At 43.1% G+C, this 17,156-nt stretch overlaps 1 protein-coding gene across 5 annotated transcripts in view; it reads right to left on the reverse strand.

Annotated features, from left to right (window-relative positions):
• LOC124275297 (nardilysin-like) overlaps positions 1-17,156 on the reverse strand; it is a 64,675-nt gene that overhangs the window by 23,589 nt on the left and 23,930 nt on the right. For all 5 annotated transcript variants that reach the window (XM_046710783.1, XM_046710784.1, XM_046710781.1 and 2 more), the window contains 11 exons: positions 17,005-17,074; positions 15,389-15,466; positions 14,323-14,443; positions 13,435-13,548; positions 12,744-12,848; positions 9,882-10,011; positions 7,274-7,306; positions 7,019-7,069; positions 6,089-6,132; positions 5,694-5,769; positions 4,992-5,043 (listed from right to left, as the gene is read on the reverse strand). In XM_046710783.1, coding sequence (XP_046566739.1) covers positions 4,992-5,043; positions 5,694-5,769; positions 6,089-6,132; positions 7,019-7,069; positions 7,274-7,306; positions 9,882-10,011; positions 12,744-12,848; positions 13,435-13,548; positions 14,323-14,443; positions 15,389-15,466; positions 17,005-17,074 — 874 coding nt within the window. The remainder of the gene's footprint in view (positions 1-4,991; positions 5,044-5,693; positions 5,770-6,088; positions 6,133-7,018; positions 7,070-7,273; positions 7,307-9,881; positions 10,012-12,743; positions 12,849-13,434; positions 13,549-14,322; positions 14,444-15,388; positions 15,467-17,004; positions 17,075-17,156) is intronic.

Below are 17,156 nucleotides of genomic sequence, written 5' to 3' on the forward strand. Positions count from 1 at the left end.
TTGGAGACCTTGTCTATGTTGCCACCAAACAGTAAGAGGCGATGACCATGGAGCTGTGTATAGAGATTCTGTAAATTGCTTATCCCAAGAGCAGGAGGCTAGTAAGCCTTGCCGACGAGCCATGGTAGTAGTTTCAGTAAGGGCTGACAGGTGCTCTGTAAGAAATTGGTGGTCTCTTTTCTGCATGAGTAGAGCTGAGTAGATCATTCTATCTTCCTCCTCTGTAGAATTCTTGAACTTGGTGATAGAGAGTTTCATTAATCGTTCTAGATCTATTCAATCCAAAGAACATTCTCCTGGAGATGGTATCTAATTGAAGTGAATTTCGCGATCGTCTACTCTGTAACTTCTGGACTTGGCATGGCTGATTAATTTAAAGTTGTCATCAATATCCTAGGCCATGAAAAAGGGGTCCATATTGTGTCAGCAAATTTCTTGGCATTGAAGACCGGAAATGTGTAGATTGGACTTTCAAAGATTTGGAACAGGCTGTATCCAGATTAGCTGGTACCACTGCAATCGGGTCAATAGGAGGTAAGGTGATATTGTCTACATCATCATCCTTCATCAGGTAAGTCTGAGTTGAATTCTCGTTCTTCGATGGGAAGCAAGTTGTAACTCATTCACCATCCAGTATCTAATCTCAGCATCTGAGAAAATGATACCTTCTTCCTCTGATGTAGGGTCACATGTAGGAGTCCTAGATCTGTAGGAAGATCTAGGAGAGGACTGTGGTGAGCGGACTGGCAGTGGCTAGTGTAAGGAGACCTTGGAGGAGACATCCTCGGTGAGCGCTGGGGACTTCAGCGAAGCTCTTCTAAATCTTCTGGGGTGAGGTAGATGTCGAGCCACTTAGCCTTCTAGCGACCTTGCGAATGTGTCGGGAGTCAGTGTCGAATCGACATATGGCTTGCCCATGAGCGACCTCTGTGTTCTACAGGGTGTGGGCTCAGCGAAGCTCATTCTCCATGTCGATGTCCCCGCAACTGGAGAGGCTCTAGCTCCTTGGCGGAGGCTGCCTGGGACTTCCTTTGCGAAGTGATAAGCTATGGGCTGGGTTGCCCTTCAGCGGAGGCGTTTGTAGGCTCTGGGGCCCTCACTTGGCCAAGCCAGAGCGAGCTCTGGGGCCCTGTATGACTTATTATGGGTTGGGCTCTGGGGCCTCTGTAAACCCGTCTTGGTCCTCCATCAGTCTCATGATTTGGTTAACCAGGTCGTCTGGGGACGGGTCTGCTGGCGTTGAGGTGGCCTTTCTGTGAAAGTAGCGGGACCCTCAATCATAAACTCAAGCGTCCAGCGTAGGCATCTCTGGTTGCGTGTTGATCTGCTCTGTAGTGGCGGTAGCAGATACTGGGCGTTTCTTATGGCGTACATCTGGAATGATAATCGGAATGTCATCATCATATAAACATAATTCTGAGACAGGTAGAATATCGGAGGCAAAATTATTTGTAGCTTTTAGTAGATTTCCCTTTTGGCGAAGCTGTGGACCTGGGGTTCTAAAAGCGTGCGTTGAGATGATGATGTGGGCGCTTTCCTAGTCTTAGACTGTGAAGGCGGAATGTCTAGAGATGCAGGTAAGCTTCTTGGACATAGCGGACTCGTCCACGCTTATCCCCCAAGGAAACTCAGGCAGGCCACCAGCCCGGTGGTGGTCGTCAGATCAACAGTTGACAGGGTATATTAGCTTCCGATCTATTAGCCATGACTGAAGATTGTTTGCGAGATTTAACTGCCTTCCGTCTCAAAGCGGAACATAAATATTTATCAAAGGCAGAAATTGGTAGAATTAATACATAATTTACAACGAGAAACAATAGAACATGGAGTAATGCAACTAAGGCATTTTAAATGTGGATCGGTAGCGGAATAACGTAGTTTACAACCTGTGCAGATTCTCATTAACGTAAACTGCTGAACAAACACGGTGAACCATGAATAAAACAGCAGAAACACGACTAATAATCAGTTGTTGAGTTGTATTAGATATCCGTGCTGTAGGATGTTGGATACATATGGATCTTGTAGTATTCCCCAGTTTTCCCAGTGTAGCTGAAGGCGTCCACCCACTTGAGACGGTTGTACTGGAACGGCTGGGGGTGGAAGACTCCAGTCGTTCCGAACCTGAATTTCATCGTCTAAATCCACGGGCACCTCTGGATGATCTGCCTCTAGCTGATCCTCCCCTAAATTTGTTGTATGGGCAACGAAAAGAATCCTTGGGATCTTTAGCTGCAGCTAATTTCGTGTTCCGTGCTTTCTGTAGCCCCGAAAACTAAGACTTGCCCGAGTATCTCTGTGTTGACTGTTTAATGACGTTCGCTAAGGTATCCATGGATCTGATCATAAGTACCTCTCTCGAGTCTTTAGATACTTCTTTGGAGACCTTGTCTATGTTGCCACCAAACAGTAAGGCGATGACCATGGAGCTGTGTATAGAGATTCTGTAAATTGCTTATCCCAAGAGCAGGAGGCTAGTAAGCCTTGCCGGCCGAGCCATGGTAGTAGTTTCAGTAAGGGCTGACAGGTGCTCTGTAAGAAATTGGTGGTCTCTTTTTCTGCATGAGTAGAGCTGAGTAGATCATTCTATCTTCCTCCTCTGTAGAATTCTTGAACTTGGTGATGAGAGTTTCATTAATCGTTCTAGATCTATTCAATCCAAAAGAACATTCTCCTGGAGATGGTATCTAATTGAGCGAATTTGCGATCGTCTACTCTGTAACTTCTGGACTTGGCATCGCTGATTAATTTAAAGTTGTCATCAATATCCTAGGCCATGAAAAAGGGGTCCATATTGTGTCCAGCAAATTTCTTGGCATTGAAGACCGGGAAATGTGTAGATTGGACTTTCAAAGATTTGGAACAGGCTGTATCCAGATTAGCTGGTACCACTGCAATCGGGTCAATAGGAGGTAAGGTGATATTGTCTACATCATCATCCTTCATCAGGTAAGTCTGAGTTGAATTCTCGTTCTTCGATGGGGAAGCAAGTTGTAACTCATTCACCATCCAGTATCTAATCTCAGCATCTGAGAAAATGATACCTTCTTCCTCTGATGTAGGGTCACATGTCGGAGTCCTAGATCTGTAGGAAGATCTAGGAGAGGACTGTGGTGAACGGACTGACGAGTGGCTAGTGTAAGGAGACCTTGGAGGAGACATCCTCGGGTGAGCGCTGGGGACTTCGGCAAGCTCTTCTAAATCTTCTGGCTGAGGTAGATGTCGAGCCACTTCTTAGCCAGCGACCTTCAGCGAATGTATCGAGTCAGTGTCGAATCGACATATGAGCTTGCTTCAGCGAAGCGACCTCTGTGTTCTACAGGGTGTGGGCTCAGCGAGCGCTCATTCTCCACGATGTCCCTCGCAACTGGAGGCTCTAAGCTCCTTGAGGCTGCCTGGGACTTCCTTTCTTGAAAGTGATCGCTATGGGCTTGCCCTGCCAGCGAGTAGCGTTTGTGGGGCTCTGAGGGCCCCAGAGAAGCCAAGAAGGAGAGCTCTGGGGCCCCTGTATGACTTATTATGGGTTGGGCTCTGGGGCCTCTGTAAAACCGTAACGGTCCTCCATCAGTCTCATGATTTGGTTAACCAGGTGAGTCTGGGGCCGGGTCTGCGCTGGCGTTGAGGGTGGCCTTTCTGTAGAAAGTGGACGGGACCCTCAATCATAAACTCAGTAAGCCAGCGTAGGCATCTCTGGTTGCGTGTTGATCTGCTCTGTAGTGTGGTAGCAGATACTGGACGTTTCTTATGGCGTACATCTGGAATGATAATCGGAATGTCATCATCATATAAACATAATTCTGAGACAGGTAGAATATCCGGAGGCAAAATTATTTGTAGCTTTTAAGTAGATTTCCCTTTTTGAAGCTGTGGACCTGGGGGTTCTAAGCGTGACGTTGAGATGATGTGGACGCTTTCCTAGTCTTAGACTGTGAAGGCGGAATGTCTAGAGATGCAGGTAAACGCTTGGACATAGCGGACTGCGCCCCACGCTTATCCCGAGGGAAACTCAGGCAGGCCACCAGCCCGGTGGCGGTCGATCAATCAACAGTTGACAGGGTATATTAGCTTCCGATCTATTAGCCATGACTGAAGATTGTTTGCGAGATTTAACTGCCTTCCGTCTCAAACGGAACATAAATATTTATCAAAGGCAGAAATTGGTAAATTAATACATAATTTACAACGAGAAACAATAGAACATGGAGTAATGCAACTAGGGCATTTTAAATGTGGATCGTGGCGGAATAACGTAGTTTACAACCTGTGCAGATTCTCATTAACGTAAACTGCTGAACAAACACGGCTGAACCATGAATAAAACAGCAGAAACACGACTAATAATCAATGCAAGTTGAATAAGGATACTAGTTACACCTCTATAACTGAATATAAGAGGTACTAAACTAAATATAAATAAAGGATATAGTGTGTTGGGAGACACAGGCGCTCTCACGTCCAGCTCACTGGGCGAAGAAGGAGAGAGTGAGGCACATGGGTTGAGTGGCGCCCTCGTTCCCGAGCTTGTGGAAGGGAGGTAACTCGTGGTGAGTACTAATTAGTGATTTTTTAATTGAAGGGAACTTCAATTGGGAGATACACGTGTTCCACTATGTTCGCAAAAAGAAGAAGACAAGCAATAAGCATGAGTCAGGATAAGGAAAAATAATTATTTTTCAATTGCTTCCAGAAACACAAACAACTGGGCCATGCTCTCTTTGCTTACTAGTGATTCCTACTTGTCTGACAATAGAGAGGGCAGGGCTTGAGCTTCATGAAAAGTGTCAATGTTTCTGAATTGGCAGACTTCTTTATCCAGATGACATTCTTGGTGTAAATATCCCAATAATCAAATTGTGAAATTATTAATCAACAAGCAAATATAGCTTCAAGCCAACAATGTTTACAATCATCACGTAAGGTACAGTAACAAAGTTCAGCAAAGCTAAGTCCTTGTTAGGTAATCAACACGTAACATGTACTGTGAAACTTACTTCTCCAGAGATTCAGACACTGCTGGACTCATCAGATGAAGGTATGTGTAGCCTGAAATATATCAATACATCATATAGAGCCAGACTGATTTGGATTAAAGGCTGCTATAAACACAATATCATATTTCACCATAGTTCCACAAACTAGGGAAGAAGTCTACAGAGGCATGTCTAACACGTTTGTTATTTAACAGAATATAAGCCAGGCTGGTAGCCTTAGACTATTAGCTGTGTTGAGGACAAGCAACTCCAGTGATGGTATTCCTCACTGATGTGTAGCGTCTGGAAGCTCTGATTCTGAACCAGTTCTAAATGCTTCACTTTCGCTATAAACTTGAACTGAACAGAACTGACAGAAAAAGCAAGGCTTGCTACAAACTCTGATGACTAGGGATACAAGGGTTACACAGGTTCACTGAACTAGTTGTACATAGTAGTTTATCAAGTCAGTCCACTGGAACAGTGCTAACAGATGCAGAATCATAATCTGGGCTAATGTTTGATTTCGACACCTTACAAACAGATCCTGCCTATGCACAGTGAGTCATGAGACCCTTGGCCACTCTCTCTCTACAGCACATGTATTGGAAATGTCCCTTAATGTGACCTCTGACAAGAGACATGCTTGTACATTACACCTCTTTTCAACATTACTTGTACATAATAATTACAGTTTTTCAGGTGACACTTTCACACTCTTACCTTTAGGAACATTGAACTTGCTGTCTTTCTTGAACCACATCTTGCAGAACTCATTGTCCACTACTGGGTAGGGGAGCTGTATGTGACATGAAACTATCAGTCAGATGGAGGTTACTCACTTTCACTAGTGGTCACATACAGGTATCAACTTATCCACCTTTCAGGAATCAGTACTAAGTATTGATAGGGTCTATGTCATTAAAGGTTTAATTAGCACAAAAATACATTAAATATTATTAACAAACTATTATTGGATTATGATTCCATTAGTATTTAAATCTTTAATTAGTTTAAATATACATCAAATAATATGTTTGCTGGCTAGTTTTATTGTGTCAATTGAGACTGTTGACGCTATACACCAAATGTTGTGACCACACATCAGACATATGTACCTTTGGAGTATCTTCACTCGATGGGTGCAATGTGAAGTCAGTGGCTAGAAACAAACACCACACACATATATTGACAGAACACAGCTGTAGAATAAGATATACCCTCTTATCCACTGTTTCATTTGACATAAAACACACAACCATAAACACAAATGATTCCAACAGGTGAACCTTTCAAACATAGTTTCAACAGTGAGTGAGTGAGTTTAGTTTTACACCATACTCAGCAATATTCCAGCTATATGGCGGCGGCCTGTAAGTAGTCGAGTCTGAACCAGACAATCTAGTGATCAACAGCATGAGCATCGATCTGTGCAATTGTGAACCGATGACATGTGTCAACCAAGCCAGCGAGCCTGACCACCCGATCCCGTTAGTCGCCTCTTACAACAAGCATGGGTTACTGAAGGTTCATTCTAACCCGGACCTTCACGGGTTGAGTTTCAACAGAATTTTCATTCATATATAAATAATACTCAAACAAGATTACCCAGTTTCTTTCAATGACTATAGTTAGTTTCCCCTATAATGACAGATTAACTATAATCATTTAAAACACTGACAGTTCCTTAACTTCTTTGGAGTAGCATAATACTGGTTTGGTTGACTCAAATACACAAATTACCCTTCTGAAAAAAACCCCCAATGATATGTGAAATGAAAGATGAGGACTTCACTCGATCCCGTTAGTCGCCTCTTGCAACAAAGCATGGGTTGCTGAAGAACAATTCTAACCCAGATCTTCAATAATAATTTGGTTCAATGACAGGTACAGAATACATTAGAATATAAGATGAGTACAGAATACAGAGTACTTGTCTTTGATTACTGTGATTACAAGTAACCACTTCCATCCTGAATCTACAGTGTATCTTGATTAAATGTAACATAAAAAATAGTGTCGATAATTCAAAACATATGAATACATACCTATATAAATATTTGGTTCAGGAAAAAACAATTCTGGGTTTTCTTTCAGATCTGCAAACATAATTGCATTCTGTTAAACAATATACATGTACCACCAAAAAGGTGACAATTACTACAGACTATACCCATTCTCAACAAGAGAGAACAATTGTTTGTTACTCAGTTTGACAATAAGCTTGATTTACAGTTTGGCATGAGCAGACAGAATAATTTTTCACTTTAGACTATATATTACAGTACATTGAGAGTACTTACTTTCCCATGTCTTTCTCCATTCAGAATCAACTTCTGCAAAAAAAACAATAATTTTTGTACAGCTCATCCTTGGGAAAAAAACCAGCAAACATTGAATACCTGCTACAGTGTACACAAAATCTCCACTTTGTACACACATGAACTACACCATGCACCCACCTGTTATACTATACAATCACCTAAAAATTAGCTGTACTGTAAACCCACCTGCTGTACTGTACACTCACCTGCCATACTGTACACCCACACCCACCTGCCATACTGTACACACCTGCTGTACTGTACACTCACCTGCTATACTGTACACCCACCTGCTACACTGTACACCCACCTGCTGTACTGGACAGCCACCTGCTACACTGTACACCCACCTGCTACACTGTACACCCACCTGCTACACTGTACACCCACCTGCCATACTGTACACCCACCATCAATACTGTACACCCACCTGCCATACTCTACACACCTGCTGTACTGTACACACCAGCTCTATTGTACACCCACCTGCTGTACTGTACACCCACCTGCTACACCGTACATCCACCTGCTGTACTGTACACCCACCTGCCAAACTGTACACCCACCTGCCATACTGTACACCCACCTGCTATACTGTACACCCATCTGCCTTACTGTACACACCTGTTGTACTGTAGACCCACTTGCTGTACTTCACACCCACCTGCTACACTGTACACCCACCTGCTATGCTGTACCCACACCTGCTATACTGTACACCCATTTGCTATATTGTACACATACCTACTATACTGTACACCCACCTCACCTATACTGTTCCCCTGATATACTGTCGCCCACCTGCTATACTGTACACCCACCCGCTATACTGTACACCCACCCGCTGTACTGTACACAGCAGCTGTACTGTACACCCACCTTCTATACTGTACACCCACCTGCCATACTGTACACCTACCTGCAGTACTGTACACCCACCTGCAGTACTGTACACCTACCTGCAATACTGTACACCCACCTGCCATACTGTACACCCACCTGCAGTACTGTACACCTACCTGCAGTACTGTACACCCACCTGCCATACTGTACACCTACCTGCAGTACTGTACACCCACCTGCCATACTGTACATCTACCTGCCATACTGTACATCTACCTCCCATACTGTACACCTACCTGCAGTACTGTACACCCACCTGCTATACTGTACACCTACCTGCAGTACTGTACACCCACCTGCAGTACTGTACACCTACCTGCAGTACTGTACACCCACCTGCCATACTGTTCATCTACCTGCCATACTGTACATCTACCTGCCATACTGTACACCTACCTGCAGTACTGTACACCCACCTGCTATACTGTACACCTACCTGCAGTACTGTACACCCACCTGCCATACAGTACACCTACCTGCAGTACTGTACACCCACCTGCCATACTGTACACCTACCTGCAGTACTGTACACCCACCTGCCATACTGTTCATCTACCTGCCATACTGTACATCTACCTGCCATACTGTACACCTACCTGCAGTACTGTACACCCACCTGCTATACTGTACACTTACCTGCAGTACTGTACACCCACCTGCAGTACTGTACACCCACCTGCTATACTGTACACCCACCTACTGTGCTGTACACACCTGCCGTACACCCACCTACTGTACTGTACACACCAGTTGTACACCGACCTGCTGTTCTGTACACACCTGCTGTACTGTACACCCACCTGCCTCACTGTACACCTACCTGCAGTACTGTACACCCACCTGCTATACTGTACACCCACAGTTACACTGTATACCTACCTGCTATACTGTACACCTACCTGCTACACTGTACACCCACCTGCAATACCGTACACCCACCTGCTATACCGTGCCCACACCTGCTATACTCTACACCCACACTGTTACACTGTACACCCACCTGTTACACTGTACACCCACCTGTTACACTGTACACCATTCTGTTACACTGTACACCATTCTGTTACACTGTACACCCACCTGTTACACTGTAAACCCACCTGTTACACTGTAAACCCACCTGTTACACTGTACACTATTCTGTTACACTGTACACCCACCTGCAATACCGTACACCCACCTGCTATACCATGCCCACACCTGCTATACTCTACACCCACACTGTTACACTGTACACCATTCTGTTACACTGTACACCCACCTGTTACACTGTACAACCGCCTGTTACACTGTACACCCACCTGTTACACTGTACACCATTCTGTTACACTGTACACCCACCTGTTACACTGTACACCCACCTGTTACACTGTAGACCCATCTGTTACACTGTACACCCATCTGTTACACTGTACACCCACCTGTTACACTGTACACCCACCTGTTACACTGTACACCATTCTGTTACACTGTACACCCACCTGTTACACTGTACACCCACACTGTTACATTGTACACCCACCTGTTACACTGTACACCCACCTGTTACACTGTACACCCACCTGTTACACTGTACACCCACACTGTTACACTGTTCACCCATCTGTTACACTGTACACCCATCTGTTACACTGTACACCCACCTGTTACACTGTACACCCACACTGTTACACTGTACACCCACCTGTTACATTGTACTTGGTGTTATACCATGCCTCCTCACAGTCTGTTTCACCTATGACAGACTTGTCTGTAGACAGCAGAACAAAGTTTGCCTTGTCTGGTCCAAGATATTTTGTGCAGTCACTAATCAACTGAAACAAATCTCTGTTATATTAAACTTTCCAAATAATCCATTCAATACATTTCATTTCATAACAGGATCCATTTACCATCAGAAACAATTTCTTCTTTATAAAATATACAATAAATCATGCTGCAAAATGTGTACTCCTCCCCCAGAGAGTACCCCCATTTCACTGGGCATCGATCAAATCCCGACTTAATATTTTTTCGAAATCGGGGAGAATCCTGAATTGATCTGTAATTGAATGGCAGAAATCGTTAATTGATCTTTAGATATCAGCAATGGTCTGGAATAGATCTCTATGATCGGGGAGAGCGGGAGCAATCTTTGAACCGGTTCAAAAACTTGTCACGATCTAAGAAACTCGGCTGTTGATCGAGTATTAAACGGAGACAGCGTGAGTTCATTGGAAGTCAGCAGTATGTTGATCGGATGCAGCAGGAACGCATCGGGAATGTATCGTGCAAACAGCGGGCATATTCTGAGGGGAAAATCACTGAAGTCAGGTCATTACCCACTTGTGATACTGAGTGAGTTCATTAAACATTGGTGACACCGAGGGAGTATCTTTGGTTCCAGTAGTATCTTTGGTGGCATTTAGAAGTTTGTGTAAATAACAACAAGCACGTGTTATGGATTTCAACTCCTACTTATTTATAAGTACGACGTTTCGGTGCACAAGTTTCTAGCTTGATAGAGGTGGTAGAACATGCACCGAAACATCGCACTTATTAATAAGTATAAGTTGAAATCCATAAAATATGCTTGTTGCAAGTTCCAATAGCATGGGATTTTTTTAATAGTGTACATCAGTTCAACATTCCTTTGAAGTGAGAATATAACCAAATAATGAAGGAAAATGACACACACACACACACAGACACACACACACAATCTTCTAAATCTTTGCTCGAATCATTTTCTCCTGCCATGGGACTGCTACAGCCTCACTATCTAAATATGGTCTGAGATATTCTCTTTGTCTTTTGGCTTCTGTAGTGTATCTGCACTGATCCTTCAGTAGAAGTAAGTTCATGCATGTTGGCATGCTGCCTCCTTTCCCCTGGGATAATATTGTATAATATCAACATCCTCCTGATCTAGGTCGGCATCATGCACACCTGGATATCTTATCCTCATGATGTTATGTGAACACACTGCTGCCTCAGCCATGCACCTCACTACGTCTGGACCCAGTTGCAAAGTTGTTTGGAGCGCCTGCCACCTGTTTGCTAGAATTCCCGAAGGCATTTTCAGCTACCCTTCTCGCCCTTGACAATCCTTCTCGCCCTTGACAACCTGCAGTTGGTGATCAGCTCCTGTTCAGAGAGTCCCCTCCTCGAGTAAGGTTTCATTACATACGTTCGAAGTGCAAATGCGTCAACAGCCAGGATGAAGTAGGGTGTGTTTTGGTCATCGTTAGGAAGTGGATCAGCAGGATGGAAACCAATTGAGTTGTCCTCAAAGCATTCCTTGAGTTCAGAATTGTTGAAGATCTGGGCATCAGACATATACCCCAGGCCTCCCACGTCAATCCACATGAATCTGTAATGTGCGTCAACCAGTGCAAGGAGGACAATCGAGTAGAAGCCCTTGTAGTTATGATACAGGGATCCTGATCTGGGAGGTTTACGTATGGCAACATGCTTTCCATCAAGGGCCCCAATGGCATGAGGCATGTTCCAAATGAGTTCAAAGTATAAGCTCACTCTTCGCCATTCCTCAGATGTAACAGGGCAGTTGATCACCTCATCTTTGTAGTGTTCCACTATAGCACGACACAGATCAGGCAGGAACTGTGCAATGATGTGCCTGGAGACTCTGAAATCATAGGAGAGGGTGGGGTACTTATGCCCAGACGCCAGGTGCCTGAGGGTGACTGCCAGCTTCAGTCCTGGTTCAAGGGCTTTTCTGAAGTTCGTGCCCGATTTCTCCAGCATTGGACCAAGTGTGTTGAGCAGCTCATCAAACATGAGAGGAGGCATCCTCAGGTAATTGAAAAATGATGAGGTATCTTCAAATCTCAACTCACGCATCAGTCTATCATAGTATCCGAACATTAGTTTTCTCTCTTGAGCTAACCAAGGGCGCACCCAAAATGCTTTTCTTCTTCTTCTTCTTCTTCTTCATTTATAGCAACTGTATCATCATTTGTCTCTGGTTCAGTTGAAACTGGTGCTGGAGGATGAGCAATAGTTGGAAAGTTTGGGGTCCATGTTTTCAATTGCAGCTGTGAATGGAGAAATGAAGAGCGGCTGCGACTTTGATACCCAAATTTCAGGCAAATTAGCCAATTTTATCGTGACATCATCAAATATTAATGGGGAGTTGATCGGATAAAGCGTGAATAGAATGGCAACTGAACGCCATGGGCGTATGTCCAACGTCATCGGATCGGCAGTGATCGGATGTTTATCTTCACTACAGCGGTTTAGAACGTGATGAGAACGTGATCAGAGCGTCACCTGAGCATGTTGAATCGGGGAAAGTTGGGACATGTTCACAGTCAGATCGGCCGTTCAGATCGTGCCTAGAGTATCTGTGCATCGTATCATGGTCGCATAAAGCGTTCGTTGATTGTATGTTCAGCATAGATCAAGTGTAATTGCATACATCTGGGTATATTTTTCCACGATTGAGCCTGCTCGAGTGTGGAAACTGAGATCGGCATTGATCTGGATGGGCGCTGATGGGTCGCCGCCCAGTGAAATGGGGGTATTAGTGTAATCTGTCACTAACCTGTGGGTCATACTCAAACAGCAGGTTCCTGCCAGTGAGGTAGTGCTCTGGTGTGTATGTCTGCATGCTCTCAGCTATCTCTTGAACATCTTCCATTGGTTCCCCTACAAACATGAATCTGTATTACAGTTTTATTGAGACAAAGTCGTGGCCGCGAGAATTTATTGTATGCCACTTTTAGCACTATTCCAGCAATATCACATCACAGTGGAGGACATTAGAAATTGGCTACACAGTGTACACACATTGAACCCGGGTCTTTGGCACAATGAGCAAACGCTTTAACCACTTGGCTACCCCACGTAAAGGAAGTTAATGGTACTCAAAAGTAGCTCAAGAACACCAACTTCATTTCACCAAAGCCATGACAGATTATTTATTATAATATGAAAGAATCGGATGTTTCTTGACTTCTTTTGAATAGTATATGTCTACATGAAATCCTGCTGATGAGGTAAGTAGGAAACTCTTTACTCCATGTTTCTGCATATAGTCTGGCTGCATTATCCTTTATCTTTCCATAACCCTTCGTCCTTAAGTCAGTGAAAACCTCCCTCTTCCTTCCGTCCAAACTTGAAGTCCACAATCTGATGGAAGGCCCCAAAGAAAACTATGCATCAGATCCTTCAGATCCTAGTACTCCATCCCCCAGATCCTAATACCTGGGATCATCTGGTCCCTCAACACTCACCTCTTCCTTCCATCTGAACTTGCAGTCCTCAATCTGCTGCAGTTCCAGGTACAGTCTTTGCTGTGGGCCTTGGTTCTGCAGCATTAGGATGTACTCAAAGACAGCATTGCACACCTGAAAACATGTACAGTATCTTCAAGCAAGACTCTGGGTCCATAGTTAGAATCCATGAAACACGAGACTTAGACATTACCGCTAGATGTTCTGAGTCACTTCCCAATGCCATATTTAGGGTTGAACATGATTGTACACTGCTGCATGAAACTTTCGTGGGAAGAATTCTTGTAATTATCTTGAGTGGAGAGGAGTGGAGCAGAGTGGAAATCAGTTCACTGGAGTGTTCAAGAAGAAAATTGTAACTAGATCCCCTGAATCACAAAGCCTGAGTGAGTGTGTGAGCATGGTTTTTACGCCGCTTTTAGCAATATTCCAGCAACATCAGCGGGGGACACCAGAAATGGGCTTCACACATTGTACCCATGTGGGGATTCGAACCCGGGTCTTTGGCATGACGAGACAACGCTTTAACCACTAGGCTACCCCACCACCCGAATCACAAAGCAATGGATGTTTTCTTGGCTTGTTGTTTAACACCACACTCAGCAATGATCAAAAGTGTCAACCAAGTCAGCTGACCTGACCACTCGATCCCCTTAGTTGTCTCTTACGACAAGCACAGGTTGCTGAAGACCAATTCTAACCCGGATCTTTACTAGTGGTGACAAAGCCATGGAGTTTATCCTGCACCAACTCAACTACTCAGCAGTCAGTGTTACCCCTTGCCATTCCACAAGCACAAGTAGCAGGAACATCTTGCCCCATAACACCAAGGTGAACATGTCCGTAAAACATGTCACATGTCAAACTGAAGAAATACTGGCACCTCACCTGTAGTATATTGTGCAGGCCTTTGGATGTAAGTGTGATGCTGACATAGAAGAGAGACCATGTAGAGTTGTGGCCGAACCCATCGCTGTCACTGCCCCCCATCATGGCCAGGGCATACAGGCTGAAGCACAATGTACCACCATTACTCACTGTATTGGGCTCTGCATATTGTAAACACGGCCAAAATCAATGTTTCTTGTTATATCAATGACTGATTTGGAGCCCTTTAGTCATAATTGTTTTCCTCTTGTGTGACACAACAGCTTCTACCAAAGCCATCCAGTATTGTAATACTTTATGCCACTAGTATATATTTGCTGTGCCTCACTATAGATAAGGTAATCAACTATAAAACTACTAAAAACAACTGAAAAACCCTCAAATACACCTATTTACCACACCTATTTACCCAGGGGTGGAAATAACCCATTGCCCGACGTCCGAGTCCAGTGTTTTTTCCTGTCGGGCAAGCAAATTTGTATATCACACTGTACCGGTGTCCAGTTGACTTTCCAATGTTAATTATGTTGTTTATTTAAAAAATCAACAAGAAAACGGCTGGTATAGTGGAAAAATTATCAGGGCAAGTGATTTTACATGTGCCACTGTACCGGAGTACACTAGCAATTTTAAAGTTATTTCCACCCCTGTTACCACACCTATTTACCACAGTTTGGGATGGGCTGAAACACACTGCAGTTATTACTCTGGCAGATAAAAATAGTGTTGAGTGGAGGAGGTAAATACCTTTCATTCCCTACTATATACTAGAGTCTGGTCATGCAGACCAGGGACAGGCAGCATGGGTCAATGCTATCAGTTTTCACATGCAAACCAACTGATCCTTATTACTCTGATCTTTGGACAGGATCTATTTCAAGGGGTCAAGGCTTGGTCATCATTTTACATAAGAAATGGGATTATGAGGAAATGAGTTTGTAACAGGTGTGTCACAAGTTCATTATTCGGACAACACACAATGCATTATTACTTCAATAATATATTACCAAAAATTACATAGAAAATGTGATAGAAAATTTCATGTAAAATTTAAATGGTTACCTACTTTTTCTTGAGATATGAAAGTATGCTTCCCTTTCCTTCATGTAATATCAGCATTGACAAATATTCTTGTGGCTTCTGCCTGTCAAAAACAAAACATCATTTGCATAACAAGAAAAAGGAGAAAGTCTTTAACCAGTTTAACAGTTCTTACACAAAAAACATAAGCTATAACTCAAGTCTATACATAGCTACCATCTCAAGTGAAGGGCAAGTGGAGGGCACCTGCTCCATTCTGTAGAAACAACATACAGTATTCAATGGTTACAACTAACCTGTCACTAAATCAAGGGTACAGATAAGCTGCATATATGTGTAAATTACACAAATATTTATGTGAAAACTCAATTCCTGTGAAGTCTTTTGCATACAAGTAAGCTTGAAGTTCTGTAAATACTCAATAAATGTGATCTTACATGCGTACTAACAAAAACAGACAAAATACAAAGGTATTTTGAGAGGTTCTATATCAGCCTCTGAACTTGGCAACTTGCATTCTTTCTTGTTTCTCATATATAACAGAGCAAATATAAATAACAAACACGTAAACCAACATTTAAACTTTACATTTTACAATTATTGGAAAATGGCAAAATACCCAATTGAGTTTGAGTGAGGTGGGTACAATATATTGGTGACTCAAAGGAAAATTAGGATACCCAATTGAGATGAACACAGGCAAGTGCATAACTCAATGACCTAAAACGTCATCTGTAGCTCTGCTAAATTTAGCATGCATTAACTGCAGTTTGTTATGCACATTTCAACTAAATTATACAGCAATTGGCCACGGCAAAACAAGAGTCATCAGAAGATGACATATTCCCCCAGCACCCACATATTTGAAAGAACAAATCATCTGACTGTTACTTAAAGTCCAGCTTGACTTTTATTTCAACTAAGTCCAAATCGTTTCCATGGAAATCATGAGAAATATAAATGCCAAAAATCTGTAAATAGCAAAAGGAACCATTTCAAAATTTGCCTAAAATATCTGCCAAGTTCTGTTGAAAGATACTGAATGCTTTTCGAGTTGTGCACTGGAAATGAAGCCTACTCCTTGCTTTTGGGACAAAGTCCTAATTGTTTCCATGGAAACCAGGGAAAATAAATCGCCAAAAATCTGCCAAATAGCAAAAGGCACCACTTTGGCATTTGCCTCGCATATCTGCCAAGTATTACTGAAAGATATTAAGAAGTTTTCCACTTGATGTCGGGAAACAAAACCCACCCCTCTCTTTTGAGACTAATTCCGAAAAAAATAAAAATGACAAAAATCTGTAAATAGCAAAAGGCACCACCTTAGGTTCTGTTTGATACATCTACCAATTTTTGTTGAAAAATATTCAACACTTTTTGAGTTATGCTCCAGAAACAAAATGATTACGGACGGACGGATGGACAGACAGACGAGGTGTTGACTATATCCTCCCGCATTACATGCGGGGGGATAAAAATTAGTTCGTATAGACATGAGTTTGTTATAAGTGTGTTTATTATAAACATAGTTGACTAACTCAACATGGACTGGTCCAGCTACTGATAAGAAATGTCCGCAGAGGATACCTGATAAATGATCTCAGACAGGTAAACTCATAGTGGCTATTGACATCACCTCACCTGTACTTGTCTACCAAAGATGGCAAAGACCAGGATATCTCAAGTTTGTGATTGTTCTCCATAGGTACAACTGAAAAAAGTAACATTTAATATTTTGTTATTCATTTCATTATTCCTTATTTGTACTTATCAGTTGGACTAATACATCACAT

Source organism: Haliotis rubra, unplaced genomic scaffold (assembly GCF_003918875.1).
Source record: "Haliotis rubra isolate DU_JTF1 unplaced genomic scaffold, ASM391887v1 Scf2, whole genome shotgun sequence".
Lineage (NCBI taxonomy): Eukaryota > Metazoa > Mollusca > Gastropoda > Lepetellida > Haliotidae > Haliotis > Haliotis rubra.